At 53.6% G+C, this 16,782-nt stretch overlaps 1 protein-coding gene across 1 annotated transcript; it reads right to left on the bottom strand.

The window, feature by feature from the left end:
• Positions 1-746: 746 nt before the first annotated feature.
• On the bottom strand, positions 747-16,023 carry Lims1 (LIM and senescent cell antigen-like domains 1; the record flags this gene model as incomplete). The annotated part of the gene is given in 9 exon segments (XM_013522811.1): positions 747-802; positions 1,782-1,830; positions 2,971-3,063; positions 3,437-3,587; positions 5,346-5,495; positions 5,803-5,923; positions 6,681-6,747; positions 12,383-12,542; positions 15,811-16,023. Coding segments are annotated over 9 exon segments (1,023 nt in total), but the record flags the coding sequence as incomplete, so codon positions are not given.
• Between the last annotated feature and the right edge of the window lie 759 nt (positions 16,024-16,782).

Raw genomic sequence — 16,782 nt, 5'->3', positions numbered from 1 at the left:
AACAGGAAGTGCGCCTGCCCTGGGAGGCACGGGGGACACCTAGGCAGTGGGTGTCTCTCCAGGGAGACCAGATTTGCTTGGACGTGAAAGGCGCTGAGAACTGGGAACACATCAGTTCAAAACATGTCAAACATCCAGAAACTAAGGGATTTTAGGCAAACAAACCGCAGACCAGGATCTCGGAACTTCAGTGCGGGCCCCGCTACCTCCCCCCCCGCCCCCCGTGACGCAGCGGAGGGGCCGCGCGGAGGAGCGCATGCCGCACTCCAGCCTCTGATGGCCACAGAGGTGTGCGAGGAGGAAAACAGACAAAAGCAAAAGACAGGGCAAAGACAAACTCTGCAAAGACTGACCAAAGAAGAAGGTGGTGGAAATGGTGACAGAGGGACAGGGAAGTTTACAGACAGACTGGCTTTTTCTTTTTCTGCTTGTCCTTATCCTTCGCTTCTCTCTCCCGTTTGGCCAGTCGCCTCTTAAATTCTTCTGGCATTTTCTCATAACAGTGTTTGCAGACTGGTTTTAGATCGATTTCAACAAACTTATCCCTTTGAGCAGCACAAAGAAGGAACAGAAGAACAGGCGACAATTAAAGGAAGAACCTTTACATCAGAAGACCTCAACGAGGCAGAAGAAATAACAGGTCGAATGGTCTGTTTTAAACATTTCAGGACTAACCGGTCCCCCAGCCCTCAGCCAGGGACCCTCAGGACAGCAGGGCGGACTCACTTGAGTGTCAGCTTGGTGTGGCAGGTGGAGCAGGAGAAGCAGTTCACGCACCAGGCCTTGTTCAGGGCAGAGACCACTGCGGGGGGAGAGACTGGTCAGGGATGTGTGGTGCCCGGGGCAGGGCTGCTCCCAGGGCACCCGGGGAAGGGCTTGACAATCTCTCTCGAAGATGAGCTCAGTGCCACTAAGTAAAGTGCTCAGATCCGACCCACCGAGACCACAGTTTCCACATTCTCCACAAAAGCATGGAGAGCAAGCACTGAGGTCTCCCTGCAGGAAGAGCACCGCTGCCCCCTTCGCTCCTGCAAGCTAACTTCCCCTCTGTTTAGGGCCCTGTGCCACAAAGACTGTGCCTGCCAGGCCCGCGGACAAGGCGGCCGGGGCACTCACATCCGCCCAGCGACCTGGCAGCCGCTGCTGTCCCCCCTACTGCGGGCCCATCACAGAGAGACGGCCTAGGACAGTGACAGAGCCTGCCGCGGCACGCAGGCCACAGGCTCACCAGCACCGGCCCAGGAGAAACTGTTTAAAAATTCAGACGGGAGCGTCTCGCCTACAGGAGTCTCTCTGCCGACGCTGACAGCAGAAGCGCTTCCTCCACCTGGCAGCCGGCTCCCTCGTACGGGCTGAGGGTAATTCCCACGGCCCTGCCCTGGTCTCCTTCCTTTGCCCGTGCAGTCTGCCCAGAACCAGCAGGTGGGCCTAAAGAAGACTGCTCAGGTCGCCAGGATGTCCGGGCAGACCTGGGAGCGACTCTGCGAACACAGCTGCTTCCCTCCCGCCAGGAGCGGGCCCTGCCTGAGGCTACGCGGTGTTCCCGCGGGTCGCGCTCTCCTCCACCACAGCTTCCAGAGCATAGGGCACTCGCCTCAGTGTCACACACCCAGCTCCGGGGTAACCACCTCTCCTGCTGTCCCTTACTGGGGAATGGACCAGAAAAAAAAAGGGAGCTGATAACGCTCTCATCCCCCCAGCAGCAGCAAGAGCCTCCCTCCTCGTTCACGCAGCCGTGGGCATCTGCGTGGAGACGGTGCTCGAGGGCCGCAGACGCTCACCGTCGCCTTCTATGACACGGTTGCAGTGGAAACAAACGTCTCCGAACAGCTGAAAAGAAAGAGCATTGCAGGAGGTCAGGGTGTGCTGGAATTCCCCTGAACATCCAGCACTCGGAAGCCCACCACACCGTGCCTAGAGAAAACGAGTGTGAGGCCGCTGACTGGCTTCCTTAGAATGGAGGTGATTCACTTCCTGGTACTTCGAATGACCAGGCAAGGCGCTGCCTTCAGCCAGAGCGGGCAAGCGCTGGGCCGAGGGGCAGGTCGCTGCCCACCACCTGCCTATCAGATGCAGGGCAACTGCGACTTCCAGGGCTGACGTCAGCTGGTGTCACTGGGCCAGCGCTGGGCAAAGGTGCTCTGAGGAGAGGCGCTGCAAGGGTTCCAGCCGCTCACCACCACCCCAACTTGGCCGTGGGGATGTGGCCGGTGAGTCAAGTGAGGAGCCGTCTGTCCACGCCCTGGAAATGCTCCAGCTCTCAGGGGCTGAAGGAACCTGACAGCTGGGGCTGGATCCAGGCTTTCAGTAGGAAGAACTGCTATGCGGACAGTATTTGGTCAAGTGACAGAACTAAATAAATGGATTGAAGTACTGTGACAGCAGTAATGCCGATGGTAGTGTAAGAGTTCGCATCCTTCAGAAACAGACATTCAAGGTTTAGGGGTGAAGGACCGCGCTGAACTTACTGTCAAATACTTATTAGGAAGAAAAATGTGTGTTTTGCATCTATGCAATCAAGTATTGGCAATTAAGAAGTCTGTGTTTTGTATTTTTGTTTTATTGCTTGTCTTTTTGAGACAGGGCCTCGCTATGCAGCTCAGGCTGGCCTTGAGCTCACTTTGTAGCCCAGACTGGTTTCAAACTCGCAACGATCCTCCTGCCTCAGCCTCCTGAGTGCTGGGATTACAGGTGTGCGCCACCACGCCCGGCAGAAGTCTGTGTTTTGTAAGGGGGTGATCTGCACAGCGTGACCCAACACATGCAGATGACGTGGGAAACGGTGAGTGTGAGTAGGAGGTACATGGGGATGCTTTGTATTTTCACTTCACAACTTTTCTGAGTCTGAAATTATTTCTCAAAAAAAGGTTGAAAACAAATCTCTGTAGCCCAGTGGACATTCTCCAACGATGCCTTGGAGCTACAGCGCTGCCGAACTTAAACCCACAAACGGAGCCCTGGCGTCAATACCTGGTTGTAGTGAGTCTCACAGTACGCCAGGCCCTTCCTCTCGTAATGGCGATGTCCAAGGAACGGCTTCTCGCACTTGGCACAAACAAAATGCTGGGAAAAAAATGGGTAAGTCACTTATTAACGGTCATATTTTATCGACCTATTGAAGTAACCCCTGCTGCTCTCTCTGCAGAGAGGACACCCGAGTCTTTGCTGGGCTGTGTCAGGATGTGGTCCTTCCAACAACACTGCTGAGAGCGGAGCCGGGCACCCGAGGAGCATCTGCCACGGGCCCGCTCCGCCTGGACCGCGGCACTCCCTGCGGGGGGAGCCTGAGGAACGAAGTACACATCGTGTCCTCCCTGACGAACCAAGCGGCAGTGCGCGTCTGGATTCTTCACACGTGCAACACCGGCCACACTCACGTGCCCACATCCGCCCCGCAGGACCCGCCTTGCTGGCCACCTCGCGCCCTCGCACTCACCTCCACGTGCCACTGCTTGCCCATGGCATTCACCACGCGCCCCTCGATGGGCCGCCGGCAGGCCCCACAGATGGGCACTCCCATCTTGTCATGGCATGGAAGGCAGTAGAGCTCCCCCTTCAGCTCCCGGGCGTCAGCAGTCAGCTCCTTCCTGCACAGGAGGAGGCCGCTGAGCACCGCTGCCAGGAGTGGCGGCCAGTGCACTCGCAGGCCTGAAGAGGCCACTGGACCAGGTGTGACTTCCTCTGCCTGCTCTAGAGGTGGCCAGAGTCACAAAGCACAGGCCTGAGGGGTCTGCAGCTGCCCTCAGGCCAACGGCACAGCACAGGAAGAGGCCAGGCACATGCGTCACACCATGCAGCCGGCGCCCTGCTCGGCTCACCACCCCTCCTGGCCCACGGCCCCCCTCAGAAGGCCCAGTGCAGAGGGCAGCCTCAGTGCTGCCCCTCCCGCCCGAGGAGTGGGAGCCTGCTTCCCTAAAACCACTGAAATCACAGGCTGTTAGGAGCCTCGCTCACTATACAATGAGGTTAACAGAAAATAAACAATGAAATGCCCAGAGTGCCCCCTCTTAGGTCAGCTATTATGTTGTGCCACTAAACATTTAGCTAGAGGGGGCTGGGGATTTAGCTCAGTGGCACAGCGCCTGCCTGGCAAGCGCAAGGTCATGAGTTGAATTCCCAGGATCAGAAAAAAACCCAAAACCAAAACAAATAAAATAAACACTTAGCTAGAGATGGCATCAACTGGCCAGATGGACTTGTGTGGATTTCACTTGGTTTAAATAACCTTTTAGGCGTGATGCTAACGAAAGTGGAAGAGAAAAACCTTACAAGAGGAAAGACAGAAAAAAATGCGCTCAGTGAGTCAGGTATGGTGGCACATGCCTGTAATCCCAGCACTCAGGAGGCTGAGGCAGAAGGATCACCCGACATTTGAGGCCAGCCTAGGCTACACAGTGAGTTCAAGGGCACCCTGAACCATGCAGTGAGACCCTCACTGAAAAAAAAGCATAAAGTGCTAATTAATTTAAAGATGAGTTAGCTGAACTTACATTGTAAAACTTTTCCTAACCCTTTACCTGCTGTCTCTCCTTCCTCGGTACTGTAGTTCAGCACGCATGCTCCCATAAGTACAGTAAGGAATGTTTTTCTGTTACATTTTTATACAAGACACCAGGGTGGCAACACAGACCTGTGGCTTTAGCTACCCAGAGTCTGAGGCAGGAGGATGACTTGAGCCCAGGAGTCTGAGGCCAGCCTGGGCTGTATTGGGAGACTCACTCAAAACAAAAAACAAAAACCCCATGAAACTCACAACAGCCTAAGAAGTCAGACTTTTTGAAGACCAAAAGAATTAACAATGTAATCAAGTGAAGGATAATTTAACATAACACCCTAAGTATAACAACTGTAAAAATTGTATTTGTAAATAACTTTCTCTTGGATCCTATGTTGGAAAAGGTCATGAAATAGTTACAGGGCAAACCGGGGCTGTTTCAGCACGGACTTCCTGTCTGATGTAAAGTCACAGTACTCTGAGGGCTGAGAGGAGTACTGTTGTTCTGCGGGAAATGACTTCACGCTCAGGAGATGCACACAGAGTCACAATGTCTACAGCTTACTTTCCAACTGTTCTGTGGGAAACATGTGAGCTAGTGCAAGTACTGAGCACACGCACGTGCGCGCGTTCTCGTGCACACACACTCTCAGGGCGAGGGGAGTGCACAGCGCTGGGCACGGCTGTCCAGGCACGGTGGGCGGGCGGCGCCTGGCTGGGACACAGCTGCGCACCCCGTCCCCTCCCGACCCACAGGCTGTGGGCCCCACCCCGAGTGCCGCAGAGAGGACTTGCTCCTCGGCAGCAGCGGAAGCCCCACGCTGTGCAGAGACAGGGAGTGCACGTGTACCCGCAGTTGGCACAGTTGAAGTGGTCGGGATGGTACGGGTCGTTCTTGAAGACCAGGGGCTGCTCGTCGATGATGGCGTGGCACTTCTGGCAGATGTACTTCCCCAGGCCTCGGGCCTTCTCTCGATTGTGGCAGGGGCGACACAAATGTCTAAGCGGGGCAAAATGGAAACTCAGTCTGAAGTTCTTTCCAGTCATTAGAAAGAAACATGCTTCTCCTATCTCTAAAGATAAAGAAACCATGTCTTACAAAGCTCTCTCCTGAGATTCACAGCGGAACCAAGCTTCAGACGGATGTTCCCCACCATCCCCTCTCTACACAGGTGCCCCCGAGGCCACGGGGGGCCAGGGACGAGCCCTAGGGCACTGGGCTCCCTCACCCACAGGGACAACACAGGTGGCCTTGAGACTGCGCCTCAGCCACCCAGGCCCCCGGGAGGCGCATGCCTCACTCCCACCTGCCGGCGTTCTTCACGAAGCCAATGTCCGCCAGCACCTCCTGGCAGAGGTCACAGCAGAAGCACTCGGGGTGCCAGCTGTTGTTCATGGCCTTGATGACACGGCCGATGATGAATTCACCTGTGGGAAAGAAACAAAGCAGGTCCAGGCGGCAGCTCCCCGCGCTCACACCTTTTCCCATGCGGGGAAACTTCCAAATGATATCTTCCAGAGTAAGCGCAGAGAAAACATGGCCTTTATTTCATGGGAGTCCTTGGAACAGCATTTTTGGGCTGTTTTTCTCATGTTTGAATCTGGCTTTCTTTTCAATGTCCTGGGCTCTCCTGATGTCTTTTGGATTATTTTTGGACATCACTGACAAACAACTGAAATTCACAGCATATTTTCTTTTCTTCATCGTCTTCCTTTGGTTTTATTCGTTTGGGTGCTGGGGACTGACCCCAGGGCCTGGTAAGCACATGTACCACCCACTGAGCTCACCGATGTCCCTACAGCACATTTTCTTATAATCCATAGTTAACTTCCTCCTTCATTAACCCTTTATGCATTCTGCTCAGGTTCACCAGTCCCTAACAACCATCTGGCAGACTGCTGGCAACCAGTGAGGCGACACCTGTGGGCATCGTCCACACAGAGCGCCTCCCTGACGGGACAGCGCCAGCCAGTCCTGAGAAACACCTGCTCTGCTGTCCATAAAGATCACTTCTTTCCAGGATTAGACACTTTCCAGTTGCTGTATATTAAAAGTAGGGCAGATGAAGTACTTCTCATGATATTTATATTATGAGTGCCAAAACCCAGTCACCCCGTCGGCATGGTATCAGACACAGCTTGGGCAATTCGGAACCTGCTTTTAATATCCGGCAGTTAAACTCACCGCACTGGTGGCAGCAAGGAGCAAAGAGCATCTGGAAGTCGTGTTCGCAGTACTTCCTGCCTTCAAACTGGAAGAGAAGGGACACAAGGGTTGCATGGGGACAGCCAGGACGGTGGTTTGGAAGTAAGAGCTCTGCCCCAAGCGCTCAGGGCTCTGGGCAGGTGACACAGAGGACCTTCCGCATACCGTCCTGCTGGGGTGGGGGGACAAGAGGCGCTGAGCCAGGACACAGGCCCTGGGCCGGGCTGCCCTCAGCCCGGGCTTGTTTTTCTGCTCACATGTCACTTTTCTGAATTGGGCAAGAGCTACAGAGCCCTTGGCCCAGAAAGTATGCACACGTGCACCAATGGCCGTCCACATTTTTTGTCCATACACAGACCTTTTGACTGTATACATAAGTATTTACAAAGAGTACATATTTTAGCATTTTTAAAATACTAATGTCTGGAAATGCCTCCAACCCATTCGGAGCCATCAATAGAGGGTGTAGCTGGCAAGCATGCACGGCCGCAGCTGCTCAGGAAGCTGAGGCGGGAGGGCCACCCGAGCCTGCCTGGGCAACACACGGCCCCCTCAAAACAGAACAAGGAAATGAGCAAGCACTCCTTTCAGCAGCTGGAAAGTGTACGGCCTTCATTTTTCTTCACGCCCTGCAGCTAAGATGTATACATGGCATGGAACTTGCATGTCCCATGCTAGACCCGGGTCCCGTAGGAGCAGCGGGAGTCAGCACTAACTCCAGCCCCTCTACTTCATCTCCGAGGGGCTGCTTCTCTATTCCACAGCGGCTGGCTAACGTTTCCTAAGCCATGGGACTCTTACAGTCCTGTCTCCTCTTGAATCTTCCAGCTCCTCACAGTTTTGTCTTTTTTTTTGGTACCGGTAATTGAACTCATGACCTCAGGCTTCAGGCAAGTGCTTCTGCTGCTGAGCCGTAGCCCTGGCCCTGAGCTCCTCACAAGTTACATGCCAAAAGTTGCGTATTATTTGACTACCAAAATCCATTTTTAATGATATATTAGCTGTGGGTCTAATTGCTCCATTATGGCTATAGATAGTCTGTACTCTTTGGTGAACACACCCACCACAACTCAATTGTTAGTTAGTTCTCACTCTCAAATCAGCCCAGGTAGATTTGTTTTCTGCCAGAAAGTTGTACTTCTTTTTTTTTTTTGAGACAGTGTCTTGCTATTTAGTACAAGCTGGCCTCAAACTCAAGGTGATCCTCCTGCCTCAGCCTCCCAATTGCTGGGATTACAGGCACATGCCACCACGCTTGGCTACTTCATTTTCAAATTCAAAAGAATAAGCTCTACTATATTTGATACAGTGGTGCCTTGGTTCATGAACTTAATTCTTTCCATGATTCTGGTTACAAAATGAGTTGGATGAGAACCAAATCAAATTTCCCTATAAGGCCATCACTGAAACTAGCCAGTGAATTTGATTCAGTATGTATAAAAATTGGATGTTTAGCATTTACTAGTACTTAAACTCAAGCATCAAGAATAAAAACTCAATTCCACTAATCTAATTAGAAGTGATCAAGTTTTACTGTATATGAGATGATGTATGTTGATAAGAAAAAAAGTAAAAAAAAAAAAAAAAAGAAAAAATGTAGACAGGTTAAGACAAAACAAAACAAAGCTAGTCCAGCAGTTAATATATGGTATCTGTCAGCAGAAGGTAAGAATGAATGTAACACTATATAAAATGACATAAAATTAGGGCTCACTGTAATTTGAATAATTTTTTGAAGTACTGGGGATTGAACCAAGGGCCTCCCATATGTTAGGTATGTGTCCCAGCACTGAGCTACATTATGGCCTCTGAGTAGAACTTTTTAAGATTTGACTTAAAATAGGAAGGCTGCAGGGTGTGGGAGTGGACATTTACAACCCCAGCACACAGGAGGCTGAGGCAGGAGGATCACTGTGAGTTCGAGGCCAGCCCGGGCTACATAGTGAACTCAGGGCCAGCCTGAACCACATAGTGAGACCCTGTCTCAGGGAAATTAAAAAAAAAAGGAAGGCCAAGGCAGGAGGCGGGCAGAGTGAGCATGACCGGACTGCCTGTGGTCCCCATGTGGCCCGCTCCCCTCCCACCTGTGCGGCTTTACTCCTAGGGTTCCTCCTTACAAGGGGTGAGTTCTCCTGAAATCGGGATGGAAAGGGCAAAGCCCCACAGCCCCCAAACTGACGGTGTCCCTGCATGCAGAATGTCTAGCACGGTCTCCAAAGCCAAGCACGGAGGATGCTCCCTGGAGACGCCCCACAGAGGCCCTGTGGCAGGTGTCTCAGAGAAAGCCATCGCAGCAGGAGTGTGGGCTCCTTTAGTGGACACAAATACACTGTGAGGCAAATCGAAGCGGGTTCTGAAGCAGAGTCCCTCTATCCTGTGAAGCCAGAAAACAACCCCCACACCATCAGTCCTGGCAGTCAGGCTGGGGCCGGCCCCACAGCTGACGATCTTATTCCGACCCAAGTGCGAACATGATTCCCACCGTCTGCCACGAGCTGCTGCGGTGGGGGTGCAGGAAGTGCCCACTGCCATGCCCACCTCCTCAGGTCGGCAGGATGAGCGCAGCGCTGCACGCACTTTGCCAGTCTTGCCGCTAAAGCACTCACTAGAGACGGGCCTCTCCTTTACTCGCCCTGTGACGGGAAGCCCACACAGGGACGGGCTGTGGCAGCACAGGCGAGGACCCTGGCTCTAGGCTCAGTCCATACAGACCTGACACTCCTCGGAACAGCTGTTCTCTCTCCCTTTGGGAAGAAGGAAGGTAGGAAGGTCCTCCCCCACGGGAGACAGTGGGGCCCCAAAGCCAGACCTGAGAGCCACCACAGCTAAATGGGCACCTTGCCAAGGTGGCCAGCTTCCTGAGGCCGCCACCGAGCGGTCACTCTGCAGGTTGTTTGCCCTGCCCACTGGACAGACCCTCTTCCCGTGTCACTATGATCCCACATGTGCAGGTCAGCAGTCTCAGGCCAGGCACCACTTAGTCTCTCCGTGACGGGCCGTGGCTGGAAACGCTGAGCACCTCGACATGGTACTGAAATGGCTCTGCAAGCTGTACCCACTCCTGGCACCAGGGCACAGTGTGGTCTTCACAACACGCCACCCCTGCAGGTGTCTGTGAGTACCCAGCAGATGAATTCCAGCACGTGGGCACCTAAGGCAGGACAGCAAGTTCAAGAGTGAGACCCTGTCTCAAAAAAGAAAATTAAAAAAACCCAATGACTGAATGAAGGAGTGGTGATGGCTACACACAAGAGAAAGTCCTCTGTCCAGATTACGAACTATCTGAGAGCCACCTCAGAGCACACGGCCTGTGGAGTGTCGCCAGAGGACTGGGCCATGTGACTGAAACACAACACCAGCCTGCAGGGCTCTGCGGCAGCCAGTGAAGAGCAGCAGTTCACAGCACACCAGGCACAGCGCGCAGCGGCTGGTCACGTGGGGCTTCACTGGGCAGTTACTTCAGGCTCACAGTAAAGTGAGCAACTGTCCCAAACGCACGTACAGGGCCTGATGTTCCGGGGAAGCCCACCTCAATGGCAAACCGGGGGACAACTCTGAGTTGCTGGAGCTGGAACTAGGGCCTCATGCGTGCTAGGCAAGCACTCCCCACCAAGCCACACTCAGCCCTAGGATGAAGACTGGATCAGGGCCACCATGTTTCACACGGAGAACGAACCAGGGAAGTGGTGCTCCCACTTTCAGACACAACTGAACAGACAAGTTGTTTCTGGAGACCCTGGAGAGCCTTTCTCTAGGGCCATACAATCAAAAGGAAAGTTCTCTTGTCTATGACAGGGGCGCCCAACCGCTGGGCCAAGGACTGGGACAGGCCCCGGCCTGTCAGGCACCAGGCTGCCCACTGGAGACACGGAGTGAAGCTTCACCAGTACTGGCTGCCACTCCCTGTCGCTCAGGTTCCAGCTGAGCTCTGCCTCCAGTCAGGTCAACAGGGCACTACATTCTCAGAGAAGCAGGGACCACGCTGTGAACTCCACAAGGGAGGGATCTGCGTTGCTCCCCGCTACGAGAAGCCAGTGTCCAGTGATCTGGAGCTGAGACAGTGACGCTAGCCCTGGGGAGCCACTGCAAGCACCGATGAGCATTAGCAGAGCAGCTGATGGCACAGACCACAGTAAATCAGTTGCTTGCAGACGCCTATCACTGAGTGGTATGTGACAGTTCAGCCGCCCTAGTGCCGTTATAGTGAGCCGCTGACCTTCAGTTTCATACAGGTGCAGCTGGCTGTAGACATTATGTCTCCTAATCTTGTGAAGCGGGGTTTTCTGCAGTGGTAGCAACCAAAGTGAGATTACTGAGTAGACTGGACGTCAGAGACACATTTTGGGCGTCACTGTCTCCTATCACATCCAGATAGGGTCATCCAGGAGCAGAAAGACAAGCTCAGGGATCCCACTGATCCTACACTATGGTGGGTTGTATAATTATTTCATTACATACTATAGTGTAGTAACAGAAATAAAGGGAACAGTAATGTGTTTGAATCATCTCCAAGCCCCACCCCCAACCCATGGGGAAAGGGTCTTTCACTGAAACTGACCCCCGGTGCCAACATGGTTGGGGACTGCTGCTCAAAAGCAGGCTGATGAGTCTGTGGTCTAGAAAAGTACATTAATCACAAACACGGTAGCTTAACAGCAACCTTCCCTCAGGCCCTGAGAATTCAAGCTGGGCAATACCCAGAGTAGCCCAGTCTTTTGGAATGACCTGGGGCAGTATTTATAGTCAAGCCCAAGGGAGAAAGGGTGGCTGGAGGACAGGGTGAGTCTGCAGGACAGGGTGAGTCAGCTGCTCTGCGTGTGGCTGCCGCTGAGGCAGAGGCAGGGACAGCAGTGACGTGCCCACCCTGTACGTGCGCAGGGCTGGGCTAGCACCTGCTGTTCCCTGGAGCTCTTCTTTGTGCTCCCTGGCTTCTTCACTATTACAGTGATGCAACTGACTGCGCCTCTGAGCTGAAGCCCTGGGGTGACCAAACGGAACTTTCAATCCCACTCCAGTGTACTGAGGCTGTTCCATCCTCTGGCCACAAGGACTCAGAGGAGAAAGGTCAGGGAGCAGTGAGGGAGCAGAGGGTGGAGACCAGTACTCCCTGAGTTCTGTGCAGACACTGGCCATCTGCTAGGTGTTCGCACAGAAGGGACAGGAGGGCGCATCCAGGGGACACTTCCAGCTCCACGCCTTCCCAGGCTCAGCGGGGTCCAGGCCCACCTCTGCCTTGTGCAGGTGCTCCCGAGGGTCAACCAGATGGCCCGAGTGGCCCCACGTGAACTGTGCAGCTCTGCACCTGTGACCACCCCTCAGTCACAGCGACTCCTGGGTCAGTCTCACCTGTGAGGGATAATCGTGGTCACTGTCTCCTTGACCCATGTCTGTGTGGACTGCTGGTGTGACCCTCAGGGTCTGTGGCCCCCTAATCACGGGGATGCCGTCCATTAAAGATCCTGAGTCATAGCAGCATCACCTCTTTCATTACCGCCTGCAGCTGGGCCTTGCTCTGACCCCCAGCACCAGGTCTGCAGCCAGAAGCGAAGCCCTCCTGGCATGGCCATGCCGGGGCCTCCTCCGCTCCTCCACACCCTGGCCCCACTGGAGCCCCACCCAAGACGGACTTGCGGTGGGCAGGAGGCGTGAGGAGGAAGGGGCCCAGCCCATGGCTGACCCACCTCGTAGAAGAGCCCCTCGGGGAAGGGCTGGAAGCACTGGGCGCACACGAAGCAGGGCTCATGGTACAGTTCGCCATTGCTGTTCACGATCTTCTCAGCGGGCGCGAAGCCCCCCCTGCAGCGTTCACAGGTAGCGCTGGCCAAGGCATTGGCCATGTTGCTGCGACACAAAAGGACAGCAGGTTAGAGGTGGTCAGCCCAGTCACACAAGCCCCAAGGAGTACGTCTGTGTGGTCCCAAACTCATACTGGATCTAGAAAGCCCGAAGCCTCCAACTGCCCATCTTGTTGCCTGAGCATCTTAGGTCTGGAAAGAGCCTCCTGCTTTGACTGCTCCTGTCTCTGAACTGACATGCTTGTTACACATGCTAGGAGTTGGTGCTTACTGTGTCAGGCACTAGGGACAGAGACGAAAGCACAGCTGCTCTCAGCCCAACACAGTGGGATGCGCCTGCAGTCCCAGCCACTTATGAGGCTGAAGCAGGAGGAGGACGAAGGAAGAAGGAAGGAGGAAAAGGAGGCAGAGGAGGAGAAGACACTCCTAAGGAACTCAGGTTTACAGTGCGCTGGTTAGGTAGTTTAGTTAAAGTACCTACAAGACAACATTTCAAAGCCAGTTTTTTTCCTCTTTGAGAAAAAAGCTAAACCGTACGGCAACGGAAGGCTGGCTTCCAGCCTAAACACAGAGCATCCCTTGAACTGGGTCTGCTGAAAGCAATTACCCAGCTACTAACCCACTCCAGGACGCCCTGTCCTGACAGCTCACTGACGAGACATGATGCTGTCACACGGTCTCTCAAAGCCTGAGACTGCACCTTCTGAAGCCCATTTTACAGTCAGCGAGCAGGCTCCCACCCAACATCACAGAGCCACTGAGTTCATGGAGGCCCCGGAGCAGAATCCAGGGCCCTGCTTGTAAAATGAGGCGTCCATCACCGCAGACCCCGCCACTGATCCCAGCGTGGGGAGGACGCGGCAGAGACACAACATGCTGTGTAGGCTGGGAGAGTAAAGCCAGGCAGGAGGTGGTCACCACCAAGACCAGTGGCCATGGCAACTTGCTCATCAGCGATTCTGCTGCACCTCAGGACACAGAGGGGCTCAGCAAGTGACCCCGACCCCCTGCAATCTGTGTGGTCTGGAAGAACGGGCAGCACGGTTGTGGCGGGCACAGGGCTGGGTGAGGACAGTTTCCAAAAGCCCTAGCGATGGGACGGTGCCGTGCTCTCTCCTAGCGCAAGCTTCACCGGCATCCCAGGTCCCAGCATAGCGCTGGCCTTCGAGATACTTCCTGGATCCACAGGGAATGTCACCTCCACACCCTCCCGTGTCCTCACTGCGACTCCCAAGGCAGAAGGGCCGGTGAGTCTCCATTTACAGACAGGGTAACTACCAGCCTTGCTCCACCAATTTCCATGTCCTGCTATCTCCTGAGCAAGTGCATGACGCCTGCCTTCTTCCCTCGAAGGCTGAAAGATACCAACCCCATTCCATAGGCTTGCTGTAGGAACTCCACGCAGAGATCCCAGGTTCATAATCTCACACCAATCAAACTCACCTTCACTTAATAGGCTTGATACAGAATGAAAATGCTACCAAGAAAGGAAGGAAAGCAGAAGCCAGCCTCACGGAGGCCAAACCTGGCCTAAGCTCACAGAAGAACAAAGTGTCCACTTTGCTCTTTCCGAATTACTGTGGGAAGGGAGAGTAGGTGGCCCTTCCTTGGACAAAGACGAACTGCGGTCATGTAGCAGAGCCCAGAGAGCTGTGTGCTCTTCCTTTCTCCTGACCCAAACTCATGGATTCCTGAGCCTCCCATCTGCTCCGTAATCTCACAACTGCTTTGAGGATGAAATTTTAAAAAGCATAAAACACAACTTTGGAAACCAGACGACGCTACGAAAATATATGGCGCTAATATTCCCAGTCCTCTCAAAAGATTCACATCTCAGTGGTCTTAATGGAGCGCCAGAAAAGCTGGAAGAGCATGCTGTGGCCCGTCCCGACTCACTTCCACCTGCACCCGCGTGCCGCAGTGTGCGGGTTGCCACGGCCTTGCAGGGCCACTCGGTGCTCTCTGCCACCACCACCCACGGGGACATCTTCTACCTCCAACCACACAGCACACTGCGAAAGGGAAGACAGACACACACATGGCAAAGTGTCGTTCATCAACACAGGCATCAGTAAGATTGGCAAACTGAAACAATGCCATTCTTCCCTCTGAGATGCGCTCACCTTGGAAAACAATTTTTCGTAGAACATTAAAATTTCCACTTACTAATCTTAGTAACATTTAATGAGTTTACTGTTCCTTCTGCTCGTAAATAAAAGCTCTCTAGGAAGCGGGTGAGGAGGTCTCAGATCCAAATGCTGGTACCAGCAAGTGCTTTACTCCTGCTCTCTGCACAGCTGCATTCAAGTTCCAGCACTCAGGTGAAGTAGCAGGAGAGACACTTCGCAGAGACACGCACAGAAGCATTTCTCTCACACAGGAGCAGCAGCCTGCTCTGGAGATAATGCACACCTACTTTCTTGTTTTGTCTTTTTGAGACAGGGTCTCGCTATGCAGTTTAGGCTGGCCTTGAGCTCACTTTGTAGCCCAGGCTGGTCTTGAACTCTCAACGATCCTCCAGCCTCAACCTCCCAAGTGCTGAGACTACAGGCATGCGCCACCACGCCCGGCACACACGTATTCTTTAAGACGTATTTAACTATAGCACGGGAAAGGGAACCAGAAGCCACCTTGCCATCCGACTGAGCCCTCCCGGTGCCCTTTCCTCTCCTGTCCTAGCCTGGAACTGTGCATACTTCTACGGCTGACTTTTATTTAATGCTACCTATGATGGAAGTACTTTTTCAAAGTTCTCAATGACAGCTGTGGACATCATTAGATTAGTTAGTTATAATTAACTGGCTAATTTTTCATAAAAAACATTTTCTCTAAGAAGTTTCGATGGCAAGAACACATACAGGTGGGAAGGGGCAGTTATGGGAGCCTGACTTCCTGATCTGCCCCTGCACCCACACACCTGGTCCTGGGTTGCCACACTGTTACCACGGGAACCAACTTTCTCCTCCTACAGGGCAGCTGTGTGCAAGATCCAAGGCTGATCCAAGAGTTTACTGAGCAATAAAAAACTGGTCACGTAATTCCCCAGCAAAAATGTTTATCTTTATAAATTAAAACCTCAGCGTTTCATCCAAACCTCTATCTTGAAAGTGTTAGAGTCGGTTTTCCTATTACGGATCCCACAGCCTCAGCTTCCTCCTAACAATGTCATGGCGGGGCACTGGCCGGGGCCACCAGTACGAGGGCTCTCCCTCTTCCCAGTCTCTGTCCTCCACGGGGACCTGTGTCTCAGACCCTGGAAAAGCCCCCTGGAACTGGAATAAACCCTCACTGGCTGAGAAATCAGGGAGACTCACAACTTTGCGTAGAAGTCACAAAACTCCTTGTAGACCTTTACGTCACTGCGCCTGCGCTGAAGTCTGGACACGGCTCTGTCGTCTCCGTCAGCCTGGCAGACACCATCCCGGGTGGGACAAGGGGGCTCCTCATTCTCGGGGATGGTGCTGGGGCGCGCTCGCTCCAAGAAGGCCATCTGGAGCCGGGGCACAGGCAAGCAGAACAGACAGCGGGCAGGCTCCAGGCCTCCGCCTCCAGCTGGTCACAGCCTGCTCCCACGCCCAGTAGCTGGCCGGTGTCCCGGGAGGGGAGGCACAGTGTTCAGAGGGCCCGGGGCTTCCTGAAGCTCTAGAAAGGCTTCCCCACCCTCCCTCACGGACTACGGCCACAAACTCTACTGCAGGGACGCAGGGCTGGTTCCCACGTCTCCAGGAGAAAAAGGCCCCCGTGTGCCCTGGTACTTGTTAGGGTCAGGCTGCCACCGCGCTCCCCATGGTACAGTGCAGACTCCCTGGAGAGCACGCAGGACACCCCTCAAGCTCCCAAGAGGGGACACTGCCAGCACCCCTCAGTGGCACCTACAGCTCTGCAGCTACACCTGGGAATCTGTGAATTCATCAATTCCGACTCTTCTGGCTTTCCTTTCATCTGTTTTTGTTTTGAGATGGAGTCTTGCTGTGCTGCCAAAGCCAGCCTTGAACTGCCAAGGTCAGCTGGGTAAGTGCCCATTCAGCCCGCCCTGGCTTTAGGTTTTTCCATACATAAAATTCTATTGTCCACAAATAGGGATAATATGACCTCCTCCCTTCCTATTTGCAAGCCCTTAAACAGAACTCTTAAACAGAAGTCACCGTAATGTGAACTGGTTTTATGACCAGTGATATATACTAGGAAAATATTTTCAAACTGCTTTACCCTTTAGTTTGACAGCATTTACATGGGGTAAGAGATTTGTGGCTTTGCTTTGTTTACAATTTCCCCCACTCATCCTT

The sequence above is a fragment of the Chinchilla lanigera genome, unplaced genomic scaffold (genome assembly GCF_000276665.1).
Source record: "Chinchilla lanigera isolate Chin_1 unplaced genomic scaffold, ChiLan1.0 scaffold00069, whole genome shotgun sequence".
Classification (NCBI taxonomy): Eukaryota; Metazoa; Chordata; class Mammalia; order Rodentia; family Chinchillidae; genus Chinchilla; species Chinchilla lanigera.
This window is presented reverse-complemented; position numbering and strand designations above follow the sequence as displayed.